The 23,311-nt window shown below is 34.0% G+C and overlaps 1 protein-coding gene across 4 annotated transcripts in view; it reads right to left on the bottom strand.

Moving 5' to 3' along the window:
* The window catches only part of Cdh8 (cadherin 8), a 367,867-nt gene that overhangs the window by 210,882 nt on the left and 133,674 nt on the right, over positions 1-23,311 (bottom strand). For all 4 annotated transcript variants that reach the window (XM_034522729.2, XM_076915701.1, XM_076915702.1 and 1 more), the window contains one exon: positions 22,698-22,992. In XM_034522729.2, coding sequence (XP_034378620.2) covers positions 22,698-22,992 — 295 coding nt within the window. The remainder of the gene's footprint in view (positions 1-22,697; positions 22,993-23,311) is intronic.

Below are 23,311 nucleotides of genomic sequence, written 5' to 3' on the forward strand. Positions count from 1 at the left end.
CATATAAAATTTACTTTAATCACCAAGATTGATAAATGCTTTCATCATAGGGAACAAGACCAGTATTATGTACTATGGGTGATAGTGACAAATGAATAACAAAGTAAATGAAAAAATATAGAATTCAAGAAGGTAGAAGTGGTATTCTCCACTTTTGCTGCAATTCAATCCCTTGGAACTTGAATTGCCTTGAATCAGAGCTTACAATATAAATAATTTCTCAGCCCCATTTTTGCTAAGATAATACAAGATTAATGATCTCTCTAGTTCTTAAGGAGACTTAAGATTTTGCACATATTTCACTATGTGTGTATATATGGAAAGATGCCTACTGTAGACTCATAAGAGAATTCCCTTTAGGATAGAATTTATATTTCTGTGCAGGGAGATTGTGAGTCAAATCAGCTATTTTTTGTTGTTGTTCCAGACTATACACATTTTTCTCTTTGACTTGGAATGAAAGTAACATTTTCTTTCTGTCATAGACTGCATATATATGTGTGTGTGTGTGTGTGTGTATACACATATATATGTAAATATACACATAGACTGTGATATATATATATATATGTATATATATACATATATATATATCACAAATCCACATACAAGCAGCCTATTATTGCAACTTATATAAATAAGAAATACAGACAGAGATACTGTGTGCATGAAAGAGAGAGGGGTGGAGCAAGAAGAAAGAGGAGATTGAAAGGAGAATTGTTTAGAAGAGGGATGAAAGGTACTTTTAACTAACAACTTCACAAAACCTGAAGACACCCTAGAAGAAAAATTCAATAAGGGATTGTTCAGATCAAGCTGGCAGTGGTCATGTTTGGTAAAATTTTCTTGATTGCCTTAATTGCCATGGGAAAACCCACCATGAATGTTGGCCTGCAACTTTCCCTGGCTTAGGGTCTTGGATTGTAGATGAGAAAAAAAAAAAGCTTACTAAGTATCAGGCATGTATGGCATGAGCTCTTGATTATGGAAGCAATGTGGCCAATGGTCTCAAGCTTCTGCCACTGGTCCTTTCCTGCAGAGATGGAGTGCACGCTGGAATTGTAAGCTAAAATAAACCCTTTCTTCCCTATGTTGCTTTTTGTCAAAGTTTTTTTTTCATAGCAGCAGAAATAAAAGTAAAGCAAAAAGTAAGAAATAAAAACTGTATCCTACCAAGACTAAGACTAAAAAAGAAAATATTTTTAGAAATGGCACTGTCCTTCAATCTATAAAGAAGTTAAAAACTAAGAAGAATAGGCCCTAGAATGTATCGTTTAAAACTGTTTCTTTGTGACCGTTGAAAAAGCCATATGTAAGCACTGGCTTACTTTAGATCACTTTGTGCAAATCACCCATGCAAACTGCATGGTGATGACATTTGAGCAATGATCCAATCATTTGGTCAGGCATTCAAAAGTTTTTAGCACTTCTTTGAAAAACTTATTTTATATTTAGGTGCAGTGTATTAGTGAAAGATAATAAATGCTATTTCTCATCCCCAGGAAGGCATCCTGGAAAAATGGCTCAAGAAGCACCTCGAATATCTGAGTTCTCACACACTGAGGTACTGTGGATTTCACTGAATGGAAGTATTCAAAATACTTCCATTGCACAGGTTTTTGTGTGGCGCGACTGAATGAGAAGTGAAAGAAACCTTGGCTACCTCAAATTCAATTGTGTTTTTCAACAAAGCACACAAGTATTTTGTATATGTGCTTTATTTTTTCTTGGAAGCATCACATGTTAGCTCTCCTAAAGAGTTTGTGATCCAGCTTATGAAAGTTGGCTCACAGCTTTATGGCCCATTTTTTGTAAGACTCTCAGGTCCTCAACTGTATTTTCTTGGTGAAAATCAAGTTTTTCATTTTTTTGTTAAAACCTTGGCCTGATAAGCGTAGAAACATAAAATGAGAGAAAGGCCCCAGTGTACGGCTACACCCGAGTGCTGAAGATGATGATAATGATAACCCTGACCACGGCACTACAATGCCCTTAATGTTTCTATTTGCAAGATGCTTGCTTGAGCATGTTGTATGGGATATTGACATTACTTCTGAACTAACAGCTATTGAGAATCTACTAAGTATCTTTTCTGCATGTGTATTAGAATACATAACAGTAAAACAAAATGCTCATTTTAAAGATAATAAATTAAATGTGTAAAGAAGAATAAAAGATATATGGATTTGAATGTTTAATGCAAAGCATCCATGATATACAATTCACTCTCCAGAGTATTCCCACTCTCTGCTCTATTCTATTCAATGCCTTTTTCCACTGTATAAAGTACTATTTATAACAGGCAGTGTCAGTTACAGTCTGAAAAATTTTAATGCCTTATATCTGAGTATGCTGGTGAGCTTTATGTCAACTTGATTCAAGCTAGGGTCATCTGTAAAGAGGAAATTTTAATCAAGAAAATGCCTCCATAAAGGTGTCCTATAGGCAAGTCTGGATGATATTTTATTGGTTGATGATTAACTTGGAATGGTAAGATAACTGTGTGTAGTGCCTCTCCTAGGCTAGAGGTCCTGTGTGTTAGAAGGAAGGCTGAACAAGCCATGAGTAACACACCAGTGAGCATGATCTTTCAGACCCCTACATCTGTGCCTACCTCTAGGTTCCTTCTCTGTTTGAATTCCTTCTCTGACTTCCTTTAGTGTTGGATTATAGTGTGGAACTATAAGCTGATAGAAACTCCACAGTGGTTATATGGTCATGATGGTTTATTACCTAATAGAAACCCTAAGTCTCCGAATAACATTTGTATATTCATCTCCATGACCTATTCATTGGTGAAGCCATAGAAAACAAGATAGATAGATAGATAGATAGATAGATAGATAGATAGATAGATAGATAAACACAGTAAAGCTTGTACTTCATCCTTTAAGTTGCAAACATATTTTCTAGAATGTGGACTATGAAGTTCTGTAATACCTCAGATGGTAAAAAATTAAAATCTAATAAAAGGAAGTTTCACTGGAGTTGCCAGCCAAGGAAATGGAAACAAAACAAAGAATTTTGGAGGGGAGTCATGTCAAAAATAAATGGACTTTAAACTAAAAGTTATCAAAGAAGTTAAGGAAGGACACTTCATACTTGTCAAAGGAAGAGCTTAGCCACAATGGAAAGAAAAAATTTGAATACCAAAAGAACATTGAAAGATCAGTTTTCCCCATGTACAAAGAGTAGAAGCAGGTGTCTGTACAAGAAATTCCTTAATTGTCACATCTCAGGACTTGCTACTCTAGGAGACAACTTAGATCCAAATAGCATTCAAAAAACAAACAAACAAACAAACAAACAAACAAACAAACAAAGAATGAGACATTGGCATGTCCCCTATCACTGAATTTCTGCATTGCTCTGAGTTTTGCTAACTACTTGTGATCATTTTCACAAAGCATTTACTTTCTGGCCTTCTGTATCTAATTCCCAGCCATTCCCACAAGAGCTTTCAAACCAGAACCCAGGACAGAAAGTATACCAAAAAGTCAGATTTATTACAAGGTGTTTTGTTGGTTTGTTTGTAACAGAAAGCTTATGGTAAAGTTACTATACTAACAACTAATCAATTAATGAATTGCAACTTGTAGAAAGGAGAAGCCAAAACCACCCCAAAAAGGCTAAGAAATAACAATTCAGATGCTTAAAGAGACACTAGGTATTAGAACTGCCTTGTTAACATTCACATGTCAAATTCATAGCCACCTATGTAGAAACCTTCACAACCGAGCCTATAAGAAGCTTGAGTATGAGTTTGTTGGCTTGCATAAAGCATATGCAGCAGCATCACCAAATGTTAGGGATTGAAATTACATCTAAAATGCCATAAAGAATGATAGAAACATATTAATCATAAACATGTCATGGTCAAGTAACTAGTATTTATAATAAAACAATTCAAAGATTTTCTACATTGATTTGTAATAGGAATAGGTAGATGTACAAGATGAGATAAATAAAACCTCTTTGGAAAAGTTAGCTTTTGCTATCCAAGAATCTGAGAAGGAATGATAAGAGTATCCACAACCTGTGACTGACATAGAATCAATAAAATTCATCCAGGTAGGAGGTTTTGTGTGATTGTGTGAACATAAGCTGTCACACAGAAAGGTCCTGAAGAGCAAAGTATGGGAGATGGCAACTTGTCTACATCAGAAAAAAAATAAGGCCTCCAGTTCATCAAACTAGAAGGCCCCAAATGGTGGTAACAACTAGAACATATTGAGTTTGTGCATGTAAATCTCAAATGAGCCCTCAGCCATGGCAGAAATCTTGGTTTTAGCATTATAAATCACCCTAAGCAGAAAAGCAGAAGACCCATTCTATTACTGGACTGATGACTCGTACAAACTAGGAAATAATAAGTGTGTTGATACTAACCATAATGTTTGTGATAATGTTGTTTAAAAGAAGAGATACTCAGTCATAGACGTATAAGAATGTGCCACATTCTCAATTATGATGTCACACAGCAGTTTGGGAAGTATTCTGGGACCTAAAATAAAGGTCAAATATGGGACTCTGATTTTTGGAAAATGAAATTATAAACAATAGTAATTAAATGGAAGGTGTACTAAGAAGATAAACAAAGAGTGAGACCTTTAACCATCAAGGCAATGAAATAGTTACCATTTGCTTTGAACAGGGACAGCAACTAATTTAATTATATCCTAAATAGTAACACCTGAGAGGATAATAAAATATATGGATGCCCAGAGAACTCTACAGCACCCTGTTGACCAGGAAATCGAGCCAAGGTTAATTTCACAGTCATACGTAATGTCTCAGAGCTTGGCCATGTAAATATTTTAAATACTACATGCCCTGCACATTATTACAGCCACTAATATACCTTTTGTTTTGAATGTCATTTTAAAGTAAAAGATATTGAGATTCAATGAGGTAAATTTTCTTCCCAATTCTTTGAAAATCCATGAGTATAGCACTAGCCAGATATTCTGGCTGAAGTTTTTTAAGATTGGCTACTTTAAGGCAACATTAAAGCAAGAAGTAACAAGTATTCCTATATTCTTCAAATATCTCTATGCACAGCCTAGAATCTTAGATTGCTAAATAAAGTGATCAAAGCTCTGTAATAAGTGGGGATCTGTTGACAAAGCCACTAAGTCAAACAAAATCTTAGAATTAACAAGGAAGACCTTTCTGTTCAAAGAAAATGGCAAGCCTAAAGTGATAGGTTGTTCCTTAAAACCTAATAGTTATCTCTATGGAAGTATTAGAGGTTCAAAATATCTTTCCTTACCACTGCTGATACCAGATTTAAAAGATTAATATGGAATTTTTGAAATGTCTTCTGACCAAGTGTCCTTCATTTGGTGAATGTGACATGAAGCTCACTTTCAGTGTGGAAAACAATCACATCCCTTTAAACCAATCCACCTGATGCAGAGTTGCATGTGGCACTGATTGCAAGTCTTTACTGGACTGCTTGGACACAGAGAGAAATGAATGATTCTACAGCCATTTTCTAAAGTTACATTGGGAATCAGTCATTAAGGCCATCCTAACTCTGGTTCATGGATACACATAGAGACATCGTGTCATTATTTATGCCATGGGTCTGGAAAATTGGTACATGTCAAATATTTGCCATGAAAAGAAGAAGATCCAAGTTAAAATCCACAGGATTCACCTGAAAAAATTTTAAACTAATTCTAGTCCAAATAATCATGGGATTTTAATTAATATTTATAATGTAACCTTAAACAGTTTTTCAGATGATGTTTTCCATGATTTCTGGGTAACCGAAATATTATAATTTGTTACAATAATCCTTCAGGTATTTATAAAGATTCTAGGCTGTCATTCCTTCCAGCCTAGTGGCACTGGAAGGCAGGCACACTTTTACTTGTTTCATGCTTTGATTTGGCATGTACTAAACTACCTGCAGTTTGCAGAATATATTCCTTTCCAAATGGTATAGTGCCAGCAGTCTACTCTAGGTGTACAAGGAATCAATATTAATTAACTTAAATCTATACATACATATATTTATATCCAATTTACTCATCTTTTAATCTTTTTGATTATGCTGAAGACAGCATGTCAATTCTATTTTAGTTTACATGCACAGTGTTCCTGATACCTTCTAGTATCCCCGTATATATTACAAAATCATAAGGCTTGCTAATAACAGCTTTAGTCAGCAGTAATGCCTGTGATAAGTTGCTGACTATTATTCATGAACATATATCTCATATCATACTGTTTGTCTGGAAATTTTTGCAAATGATATTGTTAGGGACATAAAGTTACTTCCTAAAATCTTAATGCAAACCACATATAAATGAATAATTTTCTTTGCATGATGTAGCTCATGTTAGTTCATAGCATTCCTGATGCCAGGCATAAATCCTGAAAGTAGATCTCATGAGACAAAAGGTAGATTCAGTGTTCTTTCTAAGGGAGCTTTCAGGGATTTGCAACAAGGCTTGCCGACTTTAGAGAATAAACTGCTAACCATTGTCTATCTGCAAACATGCCTTTGTCTCTGTGGTTTCACTATCTCGTTGCTCAATCTATATTTACAATATATGTCTGGCTGTAAAAATTGGAGAAAACAGAACAGTAGGTTCTGGAGTAGTAACAACAACAACAACAAAAAAAAAAACCTTGAAGGCAGAAGAGGTAAGTTCTATTTATTTTTAGAAGAAGTAATAGTTTTAATAAGTGAGTTTTCTCAGAAAACTAAGGTATTTTTGAAGCAAATAAAGGTTTGTAGAGTATGACAAGGTCACGAACTTATCATCTGTTTTACGAAGACAATGCTGGACCATAGCCTGGGCATTCCTACTGAGCAATAGTTAGCTACATGATAAAACCCTACTCAAGAGCAATATTATAAAAGTCATCGTTTAGAGAAAGGAGAGAAAAAAAGTTGTTGGTGGTACCAATTAACATGATAAATAAATAAAACAAAAATTATAAGAAACCAGACATAAAAGCATTCATATTCATGAGTCTATCTGAAACACAAAGCAGACTAAACTTATCTACACTCATAGAAAAACAAGATGGCTCTTATTAAAAGAAGAGACAATGTGATCTTGCACATCATAAGAAGAGAATTTTTAAGACTAGTAACATTTTGACTTTATTTTGATGCTAATCTCACAAACCTGTTTAGATTCTGGTATGAAGATAGATTTATTTGTCTGCACTGACATAATACCTGAATGCAAAATTTAAAGTATAAATGTCAAAAAAGCTGAAGTAGACCAAGAGTTGCAATGAATGTTATTAATATTTACAAATGTTAGGCAAAGAGTAGCAATTGTGTTAAGTTGGAGGAATGAGAGAAGCATGATGCTTTCACATTGCTCTGCCTTGTTGCAGAAGCACCAAGTAACAGAACAAGGACCTCACAGAACATTTGTCCAGAATATATTTCTGTATGAACAGCTGTGAGGTCAAACACTGACCCTATTCTTTTATTTAATTTTGACAATATAACTTGTTACTGTCCATAAATGCGTTGGAGACATCTTATATTTTATATTGTCACCTAATAGTATCAGAAACTCCAAAAATTATACAGAAATAGTAGTTTAATTTTTTTAAATATGGAAGAAAATTGAATCTTGGTTGACTATAATTATTCAAAGTATTCATCCAAGGTGAGGATAAAGAACACGAAAGACATATTCAGGAAAGACTGCTTCCCTTTGTTTTCAGTATATATCACCTAGTTTTTTATGGTAATTTATTAAAGAACAAAGCACAGAACATGGTACTTTATTTTACCCTCATTAATAAGATCTTTGAATATTAAAAAAGTGGATGTAAGACTGAAAATTTAGACTGCATGAAAAACTGAGAATTGTCTTCCTTTGAGTCTCATTTTCTTAGTTCAAGGTCAGGCATATGTCTTTCAAAAGTTCAGTAGGAAGGATATCCCACCCTCACTGCCTCTTTTTATTTTATATATTAGTAGTATATAAAATATTACTAGTAGTGTTCAGTGCTAGTAAAGTACATAGGCCATGAGCCCAGGTTAAAAGCAAATACTACTGATCTGCTAAAGGAACATAACTGTCACATGACAACTAATGACATTTTGCTAGACTCATATATTAGTGTCTCATTCAGGCATCATCATAAAAGCTTCCGCCTGAGGGAGATGGGAGCTAATCCAGACTCACATATGGGCAAGGTGCAGAGAGAGAGGGACTTTAAAACACTCAATTCTATATGGGTTGTCTTCGTCAAATTTCTCCCCTCTGGGGTCAAGGAGCTATGTGGAAGAGGATCCAAGATAAGTTTTTCTATTTTCAAATTTAATTTAATGTAGTAATTTAGTTTATGTACTTTTTACTTAGCATTACATCCTGCTCACTTCCCCCTTCCCAGTCACTCCCTTCCACAGTCTCCCACCATCCCTCCTCCTTTTCTCCTCTGAGCAGGTGGTGCCCCACTGGGTATCCTTTCACCCTGACAATTCAAGTCTCTGCTAGGCTAGGCATTTCCTCTCTCAGTGACAAAGCAGCCCAGACAGAAGATCATATCTCACCCACACATACAGGCAACAGCTTTTGGGATATATCCCCTCAAAGGGGATAAGAACTGCACAGGAAGACCAACAGAAGAGAATGAAGAGGATCTAGGAAGAAAGGAGGGCACAAACTATGATAAGAATATACTGGATTAAAAAAAAACTGTTTTCTTTCAATAAAACAACTTCCAGTATTATATCATTAAATATAAATATAGCACCATTACAAAAATTAGTAAAGTTACTAAAATCCTCTAGTAGAAAGTATCAATCCATCGAGTGTTTACAGGGACAAGAAATCCCATCCATGTTAATAAAAAAGATTCAAGCACATTTGAAGGCAGTTTTGGAATCTCTCACAAAGCAAAGTGTCATCTTACCATATGTCAAAGTACTCACATGAGATATGGGAATTTATATGTAAACAAACCTTAATGGAAGTGTTCTTATAAACAAAAATGACTACATAGATGTTTACAATAGGTTCAGTAGTGTTGTTATCTCAACATCACAAAAGACCTCGAAGTTAATTTCACTGTCCTTCAAAATAAAGTGTGAACGATGCTAACAGACACCATGAAAGATGATTTAGCCACAAAAAGCAACAAACTATTTAGCCAAGTAAAATAATGATTGAATCTTAAAATTACTAAGTAAAATGTTCACATTAAAATGATTCCTCAAATAAGACATTGTAGGGAATCTCAAAATTGATATAGTGGGCAGATGAACATAGGCAGCAATGAAGTTCATTTGCAGTTCTCTGGCTCTGCTTTCTAAATGGCAAAAATAAAATAAAAAAAAAAAAGTGCTGTGGTAGCATTCAAATTTAAGGTGGCTGAAATAGAATTGCCTATCACTATTTAATATTAATTGTCATTGACTTATAGAGTAGGTATTTATTATTCTGGCCTTAAGCTAAAAGCATTGCTCTGGATGTTAAAAACATTATTACAAATATTTCGAATCATATTACAGAAGATTTTAACTTTTTAAAAAAGTTTTATATTTATTTTATGTATATGTGTATATGAATGCACATATATGTGTGCATCACATGTGTGCCTAGTGTCTGCAGAGAGCAGGAGAGGGTATCTAATCTCTTTGAACTGGAGTTTCAAATGGTTGTGAACCATCCTATGGTGCTAAGAGCCAAATCGAGGTTCTCTGCAAGTGCTTTCCACTGCCAAGCCATCTTTCCAACCCCAAAGCCTTTAACTTTATTTGTTGATTTCCCTCTGTGACCTCAATGTCTTTTCTGAACTCAGCCTACAGTTGTTATTTGTAAAGAATCACAATGGCTATACAATGATGAGGCTCTGAAAGGTCTCACATGGATATAAAGGCTCCTCTTGTTGTGCTTCTAACAAAATGAAAACTGAATAAAATCCTCTCCAGTAACGGCACAAGTCTGATTCTGCTCACTGTGAAGCTGAGTCCAGAAACAAAAGATGCAACTCCATCCTGACCGAATGAGAAAGGCATCTGAGTGCGTACATTGCACAGAATCCATATGCTTTTACTCACAGTCTTGGGTAGTAATTCTATTTTGTCTTTTGTCAGGATAATTAATTACATGAAAAGAAGACATGTAACATATTTTAAATCTCTTTCTTCATAAGTCTACAGAGCTCCTTATTTTTCATTTACTTAACAGCTTGAATATCTTCTTTATTATTTTTATCTATTAACCTGGGTGTTTATGCTTCTTGCAAACTGTCATATAAATCAATAATGTTATTTTTCTCTACGTAAAATTCCTAAGAGAGAAGACAATAAAAGTATGCTTCAAAACTATAAAAATATGAATGCTAATCAACCAAAGAATAAAAACACTTGGACCTATATTTTTGTACTAAAATTGGATATCAAATTTAAAGAAATAATATCTACTTATATTCATCTAATATTCTCTATAATATTAGATGATAATAATCTCATCTAATATCTACTTATATTCATCTTATATTCTCTAAAACCTCCATTACTATGAGAGGCGAGGTTCCTGGGAGACTATGTCAAAAATATATTGACAATGGTGTCTGATACTCATTTTCAGCCAAGATTTCAGAATTTCACAGATGCATGCTTTAGTACTGCCCTGACATGCAGCTGACTCATTTTCCTTCCAGACAAATTTGGGAAAAAGCTGACTCTGTGCTGTCCTTCTCCAAATCCTCTTAATTCATGAATTTTTAGAACCCCTTTGGAACAAATAAAAATAATCCTAAAATACACTGTGAGTGTTCATGCCAATTCACAGAGCTCTAAACACACGAGCACCCTGAATATCCTTTGTAGAACCAATACACGTGTTGTATCTTGCAATACTGATTTCTATCTAAATGCAAAGTTGCAAAGGTAAGTTTACAAAGATGAGTTCATGGTTAAGAGCATCCCGTCTTTCAGAGGATAAGCGTTCAGCTCCCATAAACCATGGTCAGAGGATCTATTGTCTTCTCCTGTACACATGTAACATACAAGCATACAATCACATAAATGCACACATGTACACAGATAAAGAACATGTTTAATTAAAATTAAACAAGAGAATTCCAAAAAAATTTTAAATTCATAGACTGTTTGAGTAGAACACCATCTGGGTTGTCAAACGCCTCTTTATATAGTAAACTCTTTAGAAATAGGATTCTGTGGTAAATACAGGTTTGCTGGTTTCATTATCCCAAGTACCAACAATTCAGTAGGTGTCTTCTATCTCTTAGAAGGCTCAGAGTGGATCTGGATGAAGTTTTGGCCATAGAAGAGTTTTTCTTTTCATTTTTTTATTGGATATTTTATTTACACTTCAGATGCCATCCCCTTTCCCTATCCCCCCCTTAGAAAACCCCTATCCCATGCCCCCTTTTCCTTTTTGCACTTATACATTTTTTTAAGAATGTTAATCAAAGGCTTTATAAGTTTGGTATTTCTCAGTCAGAGGTGTAACCCACTACCCAACCTAGATATATCTTTGACTGGTGGAGATATATGAACATCTGCCTCTCTGTCTCCCCACTCTTTCTCTCTCTCATCACCTAGCTTCTCCTCTCCATAGAAGAGTTTTTTAAGTACTGTAAATTTGGGTGCCATAATGATAACATAACATTTCAAAAACCACTGTGTCACTGAAAAAAATTCTAATACTCAGGGTGATAATGAGTCATCATTTCTTGGTCTTCAATTCTTTTTTAATCTGTTCACTTTTTTAATCACTGTAATAAATTTTTATTTGTATAATATGATACAAAGTTGCCATAATTATATTTCTTGAAAAATCACAGTTTGTTGACTAATATTGAAATGATCAATATAATGCAATGTCATATATAATGCAGACACATAAGAATAAATCCAAAGGCTATATCTTAGAAAATATTCAAGACAATCTAGGATAAGAAGATGTACATCAAACAAAGAAGTGGTGATTATGTAGCATTTGTAAGAAATGACAAATTCCAATTATACTCTGTGGTGTAAATGTGACAGTGGTGGTGAGGAAGACTCCTGTTGTAGTTCCGGAAGAGCTAACATTTACAGAGCACTCACTCATGCCAGATGCTGTGTTAAGTTTGGCAAATACCAGTTCACTGAAGGATGAATATATTACTGTGATGTGGGTACTTTGTCAGCTCACTCCCTTTCAAAGAGGAAACAGGGTTAGAAAAAGTAATTCTTGATGCCCCATCATAGGGGAATGCTAGGGTAGTGGGGCGGGAGTGGGTGGGTGGTTGGGGGAGCACCCTCATGGGGGCAGGCAGAGGAGGGTGGGATGTGGGGTTTTGAAAGAGGAAACCAGGACAGGAGGAGATATTTGAAATGTAAACAAACAACATAACCAATAAAAACATAAAAAAAGAATTTGTTAATATATCTCAATAGTTGGATAGATAGATAGATAGATAGATAGATAGATAGATGATAGATAGATGTTTCATATATATGATTAGGGTTTAAGATTTGTTAAAAATTTGTTAAAGATTTATAATAAGGATTTGTTAAAGATTTATCCCTATATAAAAATAATGAGCCAACATTAAGATAACTCCAATTTGCAAGCATTCTACCAAGCAAGCAGAGCGTCAAAAGATGGAAGAAAATAAAAGAAAAACAAAAAGAATTATGCGCATTAGCTACTGCTCTGCTTGGAGTTAGAAACTGGGCTTAATTTGCTACCTAGATAGACTGACCTGATTTTATGGCTCATATAGAGCTATATCAACAGTGTTGCTTCTCCACATGGATATTGCTAATACCAGATCATCTTAATTTAGTTTTAATCTTCTAAAAGACTTAGTCAAATTACAGTAGAACTGTGAACAGGGCAAAAGACTTCTAAAACAAAGGAAGACAACAAATCATGCCAAGGGACACTCATGGTTCACTACAGAGATACAGACAGAGATTCAAAATTTGTTTTCTATAGATTTATTTTTTGGGTTATTGTATGTGTATTTATGAATATGTTTTGTAGCATATTTTCTTATGTAAGACAAAAGGAACATAAGGATATTATTGCAATTATTAACACTTATAAAATCAAATGAAGAACCATCATGTTTTCTTGTTAGGCCATTCTTATGAAATCTTATTGAACAGTTAGTACAAATTCAGCTACTTAAAAATTTGCAAAGACAATTAACAAAAGGGAAGAAACTACTAAAACAGGTAACATCCCATGGATATGTGCCTTGAAACAAGAGTATATGTAAAGCTGTTGACACAGGACAAGAATTAATTAATGAATTGTGGTTACATTAGGACTGTTTTCAAAGTCACAGGAATGCAATTTTTCGATGAAATGCAGAATGAAAATCCCCTAAATTTATCCTGCTGTGTTTGATTACATATTATGAACTGAGGTTTGGACCATGGACTTTAAAATCTAAAAAGGTTAGCAGTAGGAGTTTAATAATGTAAAAGGTAAAAAAAAACTATTAAGAATTCTACAGATAATATTAAGAATGAATTGTATGCTTCTATCTAGTACAGTTTTTTTAAAAGAAAAACTTGTCACCCTATAATTGATGCAGTTCTGAACACTTTTTGTGCAAAAATGGTGACTCAGGATATCCCTATTACAAAATTTACATAAGTGAACTATGTTTATAATTTCATATTTTTTTCATCAAGCTCGGTTTCATCCACCATGGAGAAATAACTTAATACCTGTTGAAAGACTAGCATGTTTTAAGAGAAGTGTCATGAACAGCATACACATCATTCTGATGAGTCCTAAACCTTGGACAACTGTGGGAGAGCTACCAAAACAGAGAAAAATAAATTAGAAATTAACACTGGATTGCTTCTGTTAAATTATACTTTATGTGTGCATGCATAAATGTTTGCCGATATACAAGCGAATGTTGCAAATTTTGCTTGCTATTTCACTCTCTTCCAAAAAGCTTTTGCCTTTTGCTGTGATTGTGTGTGTGTGTGTGTGTGTGTGTGTGTGTGTGTGTGTGTGTGAGGGTGTGTGTACAGGTATTATGCCATCTCCACATCCTTAAGGAAGATTTAGCTTCTTTATGCAAAATAGAAATGAAATGTTCACTCTGTCCTGAGGTTTTGAAACTACAGATGTTATTGCCATTCATATCAGGTACACCAGCTGGATATCTTTTGAAATTGTTTATTTCATTCCTCATGATTTTCTGCCCATGTTTTCCTAAAGAATTTTAATTTTGCTCATCTCTCTGAATCAGAGCTGGCAAAAAAATATAATCAGATCCATCAAGATATGTTTTCCCCCTTTTCAATTTGCATCATTCCTTTAGAAAACAATGCTGCCAGATTCTTAAAAAGATTGCTCAGAGAGAGAAGAAAGAGATCACAAAAGTAAGCTACACACTCGCAATTATGAAAATAAGTGCAGAAGCTTCCGACAGTTTGTCGGGACACGGCATCCTTTGATCTTTTGATCATGTAATGTTTCTTTAATTGTAAAAAAAAAAAGTGTGAATCTTTTCAGTTATTAAATTGTATACAAACTTTATTTGTGGCTACAACATGTACTGCTCAATGAAAGAATAGCAACATAATCCATGCAAGCTGAGTTCAGTATAGTTCTAAGCCCTTTATTGAGGTAAGATGCTGTACAGATGCAGAGTTTTTTTTTTTTTAAATGAGTTATGTGATCATAGAAATTTCAGAAATGCAATAAGAGCACATAATATAAAATAAGAAAAATCATATTAATATTTTAAGGGCCAAAATAACAATATAAATTCAGAATTTGTCAAATGTATTAAACTTTTTACATTAAATTTATTTATGTATTTTTCTTTTTGTGAGAAGTGACCCTTCTCTCTCCCTCTCTCTCTCTCTCTCTCTCTCTCTCTCTCTCTCTCTCTCTCTCTCTCTCTCTCTCTCTCTCTCTCTTTCTCTCTTTTTCTCTCCCTTCCTTCCTTCCTTCCTTCCTTCCTTCCTTCCTTCCTTCCTTCCTTCCTTCCCTTCTTTCTTTCTAGTTCAAGAAGCCATCAAAGGTTGTTTGCCATGAGATTGTGTAAGTGAACTTTTAATATATAATTTTAAATATTTATATACATCTGTTAAATAATAACAGTACAGTAGATATGGATAGAAAGGTACTAATGTGTACTTCCTTGCTGGTATTACTACTTTTTAAAACAACAGAATTTCACTTTTTTATAGTTCCGGAATTTGAAATCATAGTGTTGGTAGGCACAGTTTTCCCTGGGTAGTCCTTTTATGTCCTTTCCAGTTACTTCTTAGCTTCTGAAGCACAACACATTTTTCTGACTCTATCTATATATGGCTTTCCCTAAATATGTCTATATCTTTGCACAGATTTTATGTAATAGTATATGCAACCCAATATGATATGGACTTAACTAATAATATACATAAATATCTTTTTTATATAAACTTATTCTTTTAATTTCTGAGATTTAGAAATACAATTCAACCCTGTACAAATGAGTAAATTGTGTGTGTATTTGTGTGTGTGTGTGTATTTGTGTGTGTGTGTGTGTGTGTGTGTGTGTAAGCATATATATATCCCCCAAAGAATTCTTCAGATGCACTTTATTCAAGAAGTTTTGGAAACAGAGACACTCTAACAACAATTAATAACACTACAATCTAGATTCTGTCATTGGAGTTCTTTGTATAAATTTGTAATTTCCTGATTGAACTAAACCCACAAAAGAAGTCTCAAAAACTTTGTTGACCAAGAAAGTAAAAATTGTAGAATAATCAGGATCAGCTTCAAGACCAAATCATATTCTTGCTGAAGATAATCTGAGCATTATTTAATAATTGTTTAATAATTATTATAAGTAAATAAGTAGAAAGAAAAGAGCATTCTACCTATAATGTCACTAGTATGCCACATAATGTCATAATGTCTCCTCAGGAGAGAAGTGAAAAATTTCCCTGATTGCATTTCCTCATGCTACTAATTAATTCAGCCATGAAATCTATTCATGTTAAAATTTGGTGTTCATAGTTTGATGACAAATAAGATATTTATGAAGGCTCAAAGCACTGAGCACATAAACAAAAGAATAGCGTTACGTGGGGTACCTCATCAGCCGAGTGATCAAAGTTATTGTCACCAATAAAGGAAAAAATAGGGCACCTCAAAGAACTCAGTGTTGCCTTATCTTGGAATGTATTTTCAAAAGGCATATTCTGTTTTCAACCAAATAAATAACTGACAACATTTCAGAATTGCAACAAAATATTTTCTTTTTTATCATATTTTTATTAGATATTTTATTTACACTTCAGATGGCATCCCCTATCCCCATTCCCCCCCACCCCCCTTAGGAAACCCCTATCCCATGCCCCCTTTTCCTTTTTGCATTTATACATTTTTTTTAAATGTTAATCATCGGGTTTATAAGTTTGGAATTGTTCAATCAGAGGTGTAACCCACTGACCGACCTAGATATAACAACTATCTTTGACTGGTGGAGATACATGAATATCTGCCTCCTTGTCTCCCCCCTCTTTCTCTCTTTCATCACCTAGCTTCTCCTCTCCTTCTTCTTCTCCTCTTCTTACTCCTTTTCTTCCTCTCAGTACTCCTCCTACCTTAGCTCCTCCTACACATCACCCTTCCTGTTAAAATGAAACTTTTCTCTCAAAATACAATTAGAGCATAATTATGCCAATTTGTACCAGTGAGGTACAGGAAGATCATGTCAATGAAGAGACGACTGCAGAAAACTTACAGAGTAATGGGGTCTCATGCATGTTTGGCCCTAAAGAGGTCACTCTTACCACAATAGACATGTTTTAGACAGGTAGGAGACTCTGTGGGAGACCTCTGTATCTAACAGCAAATGTATGTCAGTATCCAGTTCCTGAGCTTGATAGTAGTGTTATCATAGTATATAATTAAATCTATATGAGGGCTTATTTATGTAGTCAAATAAGGAGACAAGACATCAACGTCTTACTCTTTCATGTTATAACAAAGATGTATGGTTGATACCTAACATTTTCTCATAAGACTTAATCTGTTGAGTTAAAATTAAAGATAACAATGATCACAAATGTGTGTATGTGCTTATGTGCTTCTCTTCATAAGAAGCCCCAAGTCTTTATCATAAAAGGGCAACTTTACAAAGATTCATTATATACATGTAAGGAGGAGAGAAATACATGAACACAATGATGCATTAATAACTTAATAGTTTTACCACTTTTTTTCTTTAGACTGAGTCACTGTCCAATTTTCTGTCGTGTAGTTGCTTCCATTACATCTTAGATGGGAAAACCCTGGAAACCCATGGGATGTGATTTTTCTAAAAGGCATATTGCCTAAATAGTTTTCTAAACTTTTCAAAAAGTTACTTTCACCACCAACAAAAACGGAGTCCACTCCATTCATTTTCTTTTGCATTTGAATCTAATACACTAGCAGCACATCAGCCCTTGCCATTCACAACAGGGATTTTTATAGATGTTTGTTGTTATTTGAATTCCTGTATGCTGTATTAGTCTTAGATTTTTTTAAGTACTTACATTTCTATCTTGGTAACTGTAATATCTCACTCCAAACTTTTTTTTTTTTACAACTTTCCTGTCACATCTTTTATTTAATTTGTAAAGTATACTGACCTCAAAAGCTCTCTTACTTTAGAAGAACATTAACTGTGGTAAATGTGCAGCATAATCATCGGTGTCATATAAACAAAATTCTCTAGAGATATTATTAGAGATCAGTAGAGCATGATGGTTGACCCACCGGAGGTAGTGCCAGATGTTTAAATTTAAACACACTCTCCTTACATTAATATCTGGCTTCATAAGAGTGATTGTTATCCTGGGTTTTTTTTTTGTTTGTTTAAAATTAATAAAGACTAGTGAAATTTATCTCTGTACTGAAATCACAGTACTATTGCAGAAATTACAAGTAGTTAACATATGTGATATTTAAGGGTAACATTTCAATGCGTATTTTTTGCTATTAGAGTGTTACTGGGCTACAAGGTATTGGAAAAGATATGTAGTGTTAATCAGTGATTCTCCCCCTGTAGGCCTCAATCCCTTTGGGGGTAGGGGTCAAATGACCCTTTGAAAGGTGTTGTATATCAGATATCCTGCACATCAGATATTTACATTGTGATTCATAAAGCAGCAAAATTACATTTATAAAGTAGCAAGGAGAAAGATTTTATGTTTTATGGTTGGAATTACCACAGCATGAGGAACAGTATTAAAACGTCACAGCATTGGGATGCTTTAGAACCATTATTTAGTATTTGGAAGCTTCATAGATAATAATGAAACAATACCCCAGAGTCCAAATTCTATCTGCTCGCAAGTCCCCTTTGTGCCCTTTGGTTTTTTGTTTATTTTGTTCTCTTAAACAAATTTATACTAGCATGTAAATGTGTAGAATAATTGTCAATGAACAAGTTCTCATTGACCAAGGTATTCTCCATGCTTTCAAAATTTTATTGAATGATACTGTTACAATAAAATTGCAATAGCTTGATTGTAAAAAAAAAAAAAAAAAAAAAAAAAGTAACTTGATTTTATTGGACATCATTTCTATTTTGAGCCACATAGTTAGCAGTTTGATAGTTAACATTCTCCAAGCACATTTTCAGCTAGGACTTCCTACATGACTTAGGCAGATGATGTCTTCTTAAGTTAGGAGCTTTAACAGTCTCACAATTGGAAACCAGATTTGGAACTTACTAACTCCAGAATCAATTTATAAAGCAAACAGAAAGTTTATTGTACCTTAGTCCAGATCTCGACTAACATTTATAGTTTAAAACTCCCTAACTCAAGACACACTAATATTAAGCTACATACTGACTATTTGAAGTAAAAAAATATGTGCAAATCTTAACTTAAAAATAGCTTCAGTTTCCATTGTTAAAATAAGTCTGACATGCATATCCTTATACAACTTTGCTACAGAAGCAAATTATTATGAATTCTGAAATTCTCTGTAGAATATAAAGGAACCATGTTTCCAGTTTCCAATTCAGATATTTCTAAATTAATTTGGCTGCCATTTGGGCAAATTTTATATACATACATATATATGCAAATTATATTTATATATGCAAATTATATATATTATATGTGTGGTGTGTGTGTGTGTGTGTATTTTATCTTCAAATCTTGTCAACTGTCAAGTAATTCTCAAACATCACATTTGTTTTCATTAAGTATTGGTAAATTTCTCAATTAGAGTTATATTTTTCACTCTCTGTTTAATGAAATCATGCAATTTTTATTGGCATTCCTTAGGGCATATGCGGGCAAATGCTGGCATTTGTACTATAGCAAAGGAAGAAGAATGAAAGAAGAAAGGAAGTGAGGGAAGAGATACTATAAAATACAACAGTGGTAATTGGGAGAGAAAGGAGATAGTATCTGACCTTCATCCTAATAATCACCTTCATGAGGGAATAATTCACACTTGGCAATAAAATAGCATAGCTGCCTCTGCTTACATTAACAAGAGAAGCTAGCATCCAACAAAAACCAGACACCTACAGCCTAAAATCAATACAAATAGGAAAGAACAAAGGTAAGGTGAGGAATGCATTAATATAGATAATTTCACCATCACTGAAGCAACCAATAATGGTACATGAATTCTTTTCAAGCATTCTTTTACTTTGTATATGAGCATTGAAGTCATTAATCGATCACTATAGCTCTGAATAGGGCTGTCAATTTAACCTGTCAATATTTTACAATCAACCCCTGAATAAAGAATGAAATCTAGACTCAAATCTGTATTGATAACCTCAACAAATTCTCTGTGTATTTTGAAACACTTCTTACATATTAAGGATTTAAATTTTTATGTGTATATGTACAATATGTGTATGTGTGCATATAAACATATGTGTATGTATGTGTAAAGATTACTTAATTCTATCCCTTTAGCAGAAAATAATGATAGAATACATGTACACATACATATACAGTGGTACACATACACATGATATTTTATAGTGAATAACTTTCTACAAATTTTCATAGATAAAAAATATGTATTTTTTATGTAACTAAAATTTTCCCAGCATGTGTAAAAGGCAAATAATTTACATGAACAAAAAAGGCATTCTCTGTTACACTTATAGTCAACAGATATAGCATTGGGCTTAATGAAGAGAACGTAACATGAGACAATTACAGTTTCCTTCTACACCGTTTGTACTTAACTAAGCATGCTCTGTGTACAGAACATGTTAATATTTCCATTTTTCTAAAATGTCTTAATAAAATCTAAATAAAAAGATAAATTGGGTAAAGGCTAGACCAAACGAGATCTAAAAGAGAGCACAATCACACAGAATTTCTTATGTCCTGCCTGTGCTTCAGGATTTAAAATCTGTGCAAAGATGGAGATGTTTCCACTGCGTGAGTACTTCATTTTTATGGTGGTGCTGATGTAGGAGTGGTACATTACAGCTAGGAGTTCATAAAAGGTTCTCCAAGCAAACGTGTCATTTCGGGCATCTATAGAGCAACGATTCAGTTTTGATGAGCAAAAAAAATAAATAAATAAAAATAGAATTCCTCTCACAAGAAGTAGATAAAATGGATTCCTGCCAGGAGAAATATATGGGTAAGATATGAAGAACTGAAATCACTTCTGATTTGCTGCTGAAATGGGAGTTTCAGCTGCAGTTTTATTATAGGCTGCCCAGGCACAGGGTATCGAATGAGTGTAAAGCCATCAAAAACTCACTGGCTAAAGAGTTTAGGCAGTTTTAGTCAATGGAAGAAATAAACAAGCTATGAAATGCATGGAAGATTTTTTCCCATGGTACATGCAAACAATAAGTAACAAGGTTAGAATATTTAAGTATACTATTAGGCAGACTGCTGAGATTATCCGTTTGCTGACACTGGGGTCTGATCTAGAACTACTCAGTCAAGAGTGAAGTTTTATAATTCCTTGAGATTTCACTAGAGAATGCCCAGACCAAAATAGAGTATATATACCACATGTCTCTTACAAAGGCTCCAGGATCATGAAGAAGAGAAAGCAAAAAGATTTTAAAAGTCAGAGGTGGTAGATGGCTACAAAGAAATGTTTCCCCTGGATACAGGAGGGCATATAAACTCATAGTCGTTGTGATGGTGTACATAGTTATAGTGCAAGTCTAAAGTCAGTCACACCACAACATAAAGATGGAAGACAGGCATGTAACTCCACCTCTACATGAGCTCATACTGGCATTTCTTGACTTCTGGAAGAGGGAGAGTCAGTTTCCTTTAAAAGTGTATCCCCAGATAAAGTATTAATGTTCTAATGAAAGATCCCAAATCCAACAATATTTGGACAGTATACTTTGGTCTTGATGAGGAAAAAAAAAAATAAAGTAACAAAATCAGAAAGTTAGGTGGAAATTGAGGGAAGTGAATCTGGGATATAGGAGGAAATTTGGGTGAATATTACCAAAGCATTTGGTACAAAATTCTTAAAGAATTAATGAACAATTTATACATTGCACTACTGTCAGCTACAGCTATATAAGAACACACTGCTGCAAATTTTGAAAGAAAAGAAAAACTTGACCAATGTCTTTCAGGTTTTATGTAGGGTTTTAATGTGTAAGACACAGAAAATTGATCTAGAAATCTAGATCAAAGACATAAAAAGAGTCAAGAGTTAATATTATGTTTGGTTTTCATTGGAACTTCCAGTTGAAAACCTATGAGCATATAAGATATTGGCTTAAGCAGGCAGATGAAGTAGTAGATTCCTCAATTTGAAGCACTTATTATTTTGTTTGATTTTTTCTGTTTTTTTTTTCATTTTCTGTATTGTCATTTTTCCCTTCTCTAGTTTATTTGGCCTTGTTGCTTATCACATATCCTTAAATGCAATTTGAAATAACCTAAGTTACATACTTCATGTGCAAAAGTTCGTGATGCTGCACTTTAAATTTGGGATCCTCCCTCCTGACTTGTCTGAGAAGAAAGAGATCTAAATATCTCCCTTCATATTGAGTAGTCTGAGACTTTGGGGGGGATCCTTTATGAAAATATGGGTTTAAAAAACATATAATCAGACCTACAAGAGTGTGCACTAAAGTTTATTTCAAAAATAAATTCTTGAAAGCATATTATATTGTTTTTCTAAAATAAATGTGTCAATGATTCTGAGAAGTTAGGAGTGAAAGGTGATAGCATTGGCTTCTAGTAACCATGCACGTAATGTCAGTAAACCATAAAAGAGAAAGCCATTGGTAAACGTGACCCACCTTAGACTCATTCCATTCAACCTGCCCATATTCTGGTTGTCTCTAGTCTTAAATATTTTCCTGTGCCTCTGTGAACTACATCTACATGAGAATATACACAAACAAATAATTAAACATGAACCAAATATCAATCGGATTAAGTTGGCATGTCAGAACAAATCTTGATAAATCTGTCTCAGTGACAATACTTGTCTTTGACGGAAATGCAAATAAGCCTATTGAAATAGTGCCACATAAGAAGCACTATTTTAATAAAACCCCTTTCTCCGTCAGTCTCTATCACGAAGGGACTAAAGCTATTGAGCTGTGAAACTTGCGCCAAGGAAGAGGATTTAAAAATGCAAATGAAAGATAAGTAGGAAATAAATGTCTTTTATTCAGCAACATACCAGATCTGATGCTAGGAGCTATTTGAAAGATGGCTCTTAACAAGTCTGAGAAATTGGAAGCATACATACCCAAAATAGACATCTCTGGAACAGTAGCATGATAAGGTCCATTGAGAAACTCAGGTGCATTGTCGTTGATATCTTGAACCTTAATAATAAATTCAGAAGGAGGCTCAAGAGGCTTGTTTGTCTCCCAGTCCACTGCCTGAGCTGTTAACGTATACTCAGCCTTTTCCTCTCGGTCAAGTCTTTTGATAGCATGGATATCTCCAGTTATATCATTTATTTGAAAGATTGTGCCAGCTCCATCACCCGATAGGATATACTTGATTTTTTTGCTCCCAGGATCCAGATCTGTGTGTAACTAAAATGAAAAGTAGCAGAAGTTAGTTGTGGAGACAGCTAAATTATCTTCAGAATTATTTAAATGACTCTTGCTTGTGTATCAAAGGAATTTATTTTACACTACTTCCTCAGTCTCTGCTAAGCAGAGCTGTACCAACAATATATACATTTGCATTTACAACATGTTACAATAAGATATAATGAACTTCATCCAGACCAGTTTTTATAGCATGCTCAAATTTGTTTAATATAAGGTTGCATGGTTTTCAAAATGATGAGAAAGTCTAGAGAGCACAAAATTGCATGTATGGTTTTTAATTATTTATACACGTACACAA

This window comes from Arvicanthis niloticus, chromosome 18 (assembly GCF_011762505.2).
Source record: "Arvicanthis niloticus isolate mArvNil1 chromosome 18, mArvNil1.pat.X, whole genome shotgun sequence".
Lineage (NCBI taxonomy): Eukaryota > Metazoa > Chordata > Mammalia > Rodentia > Muridae > Arvicanthis > Arvicanthis niloticus.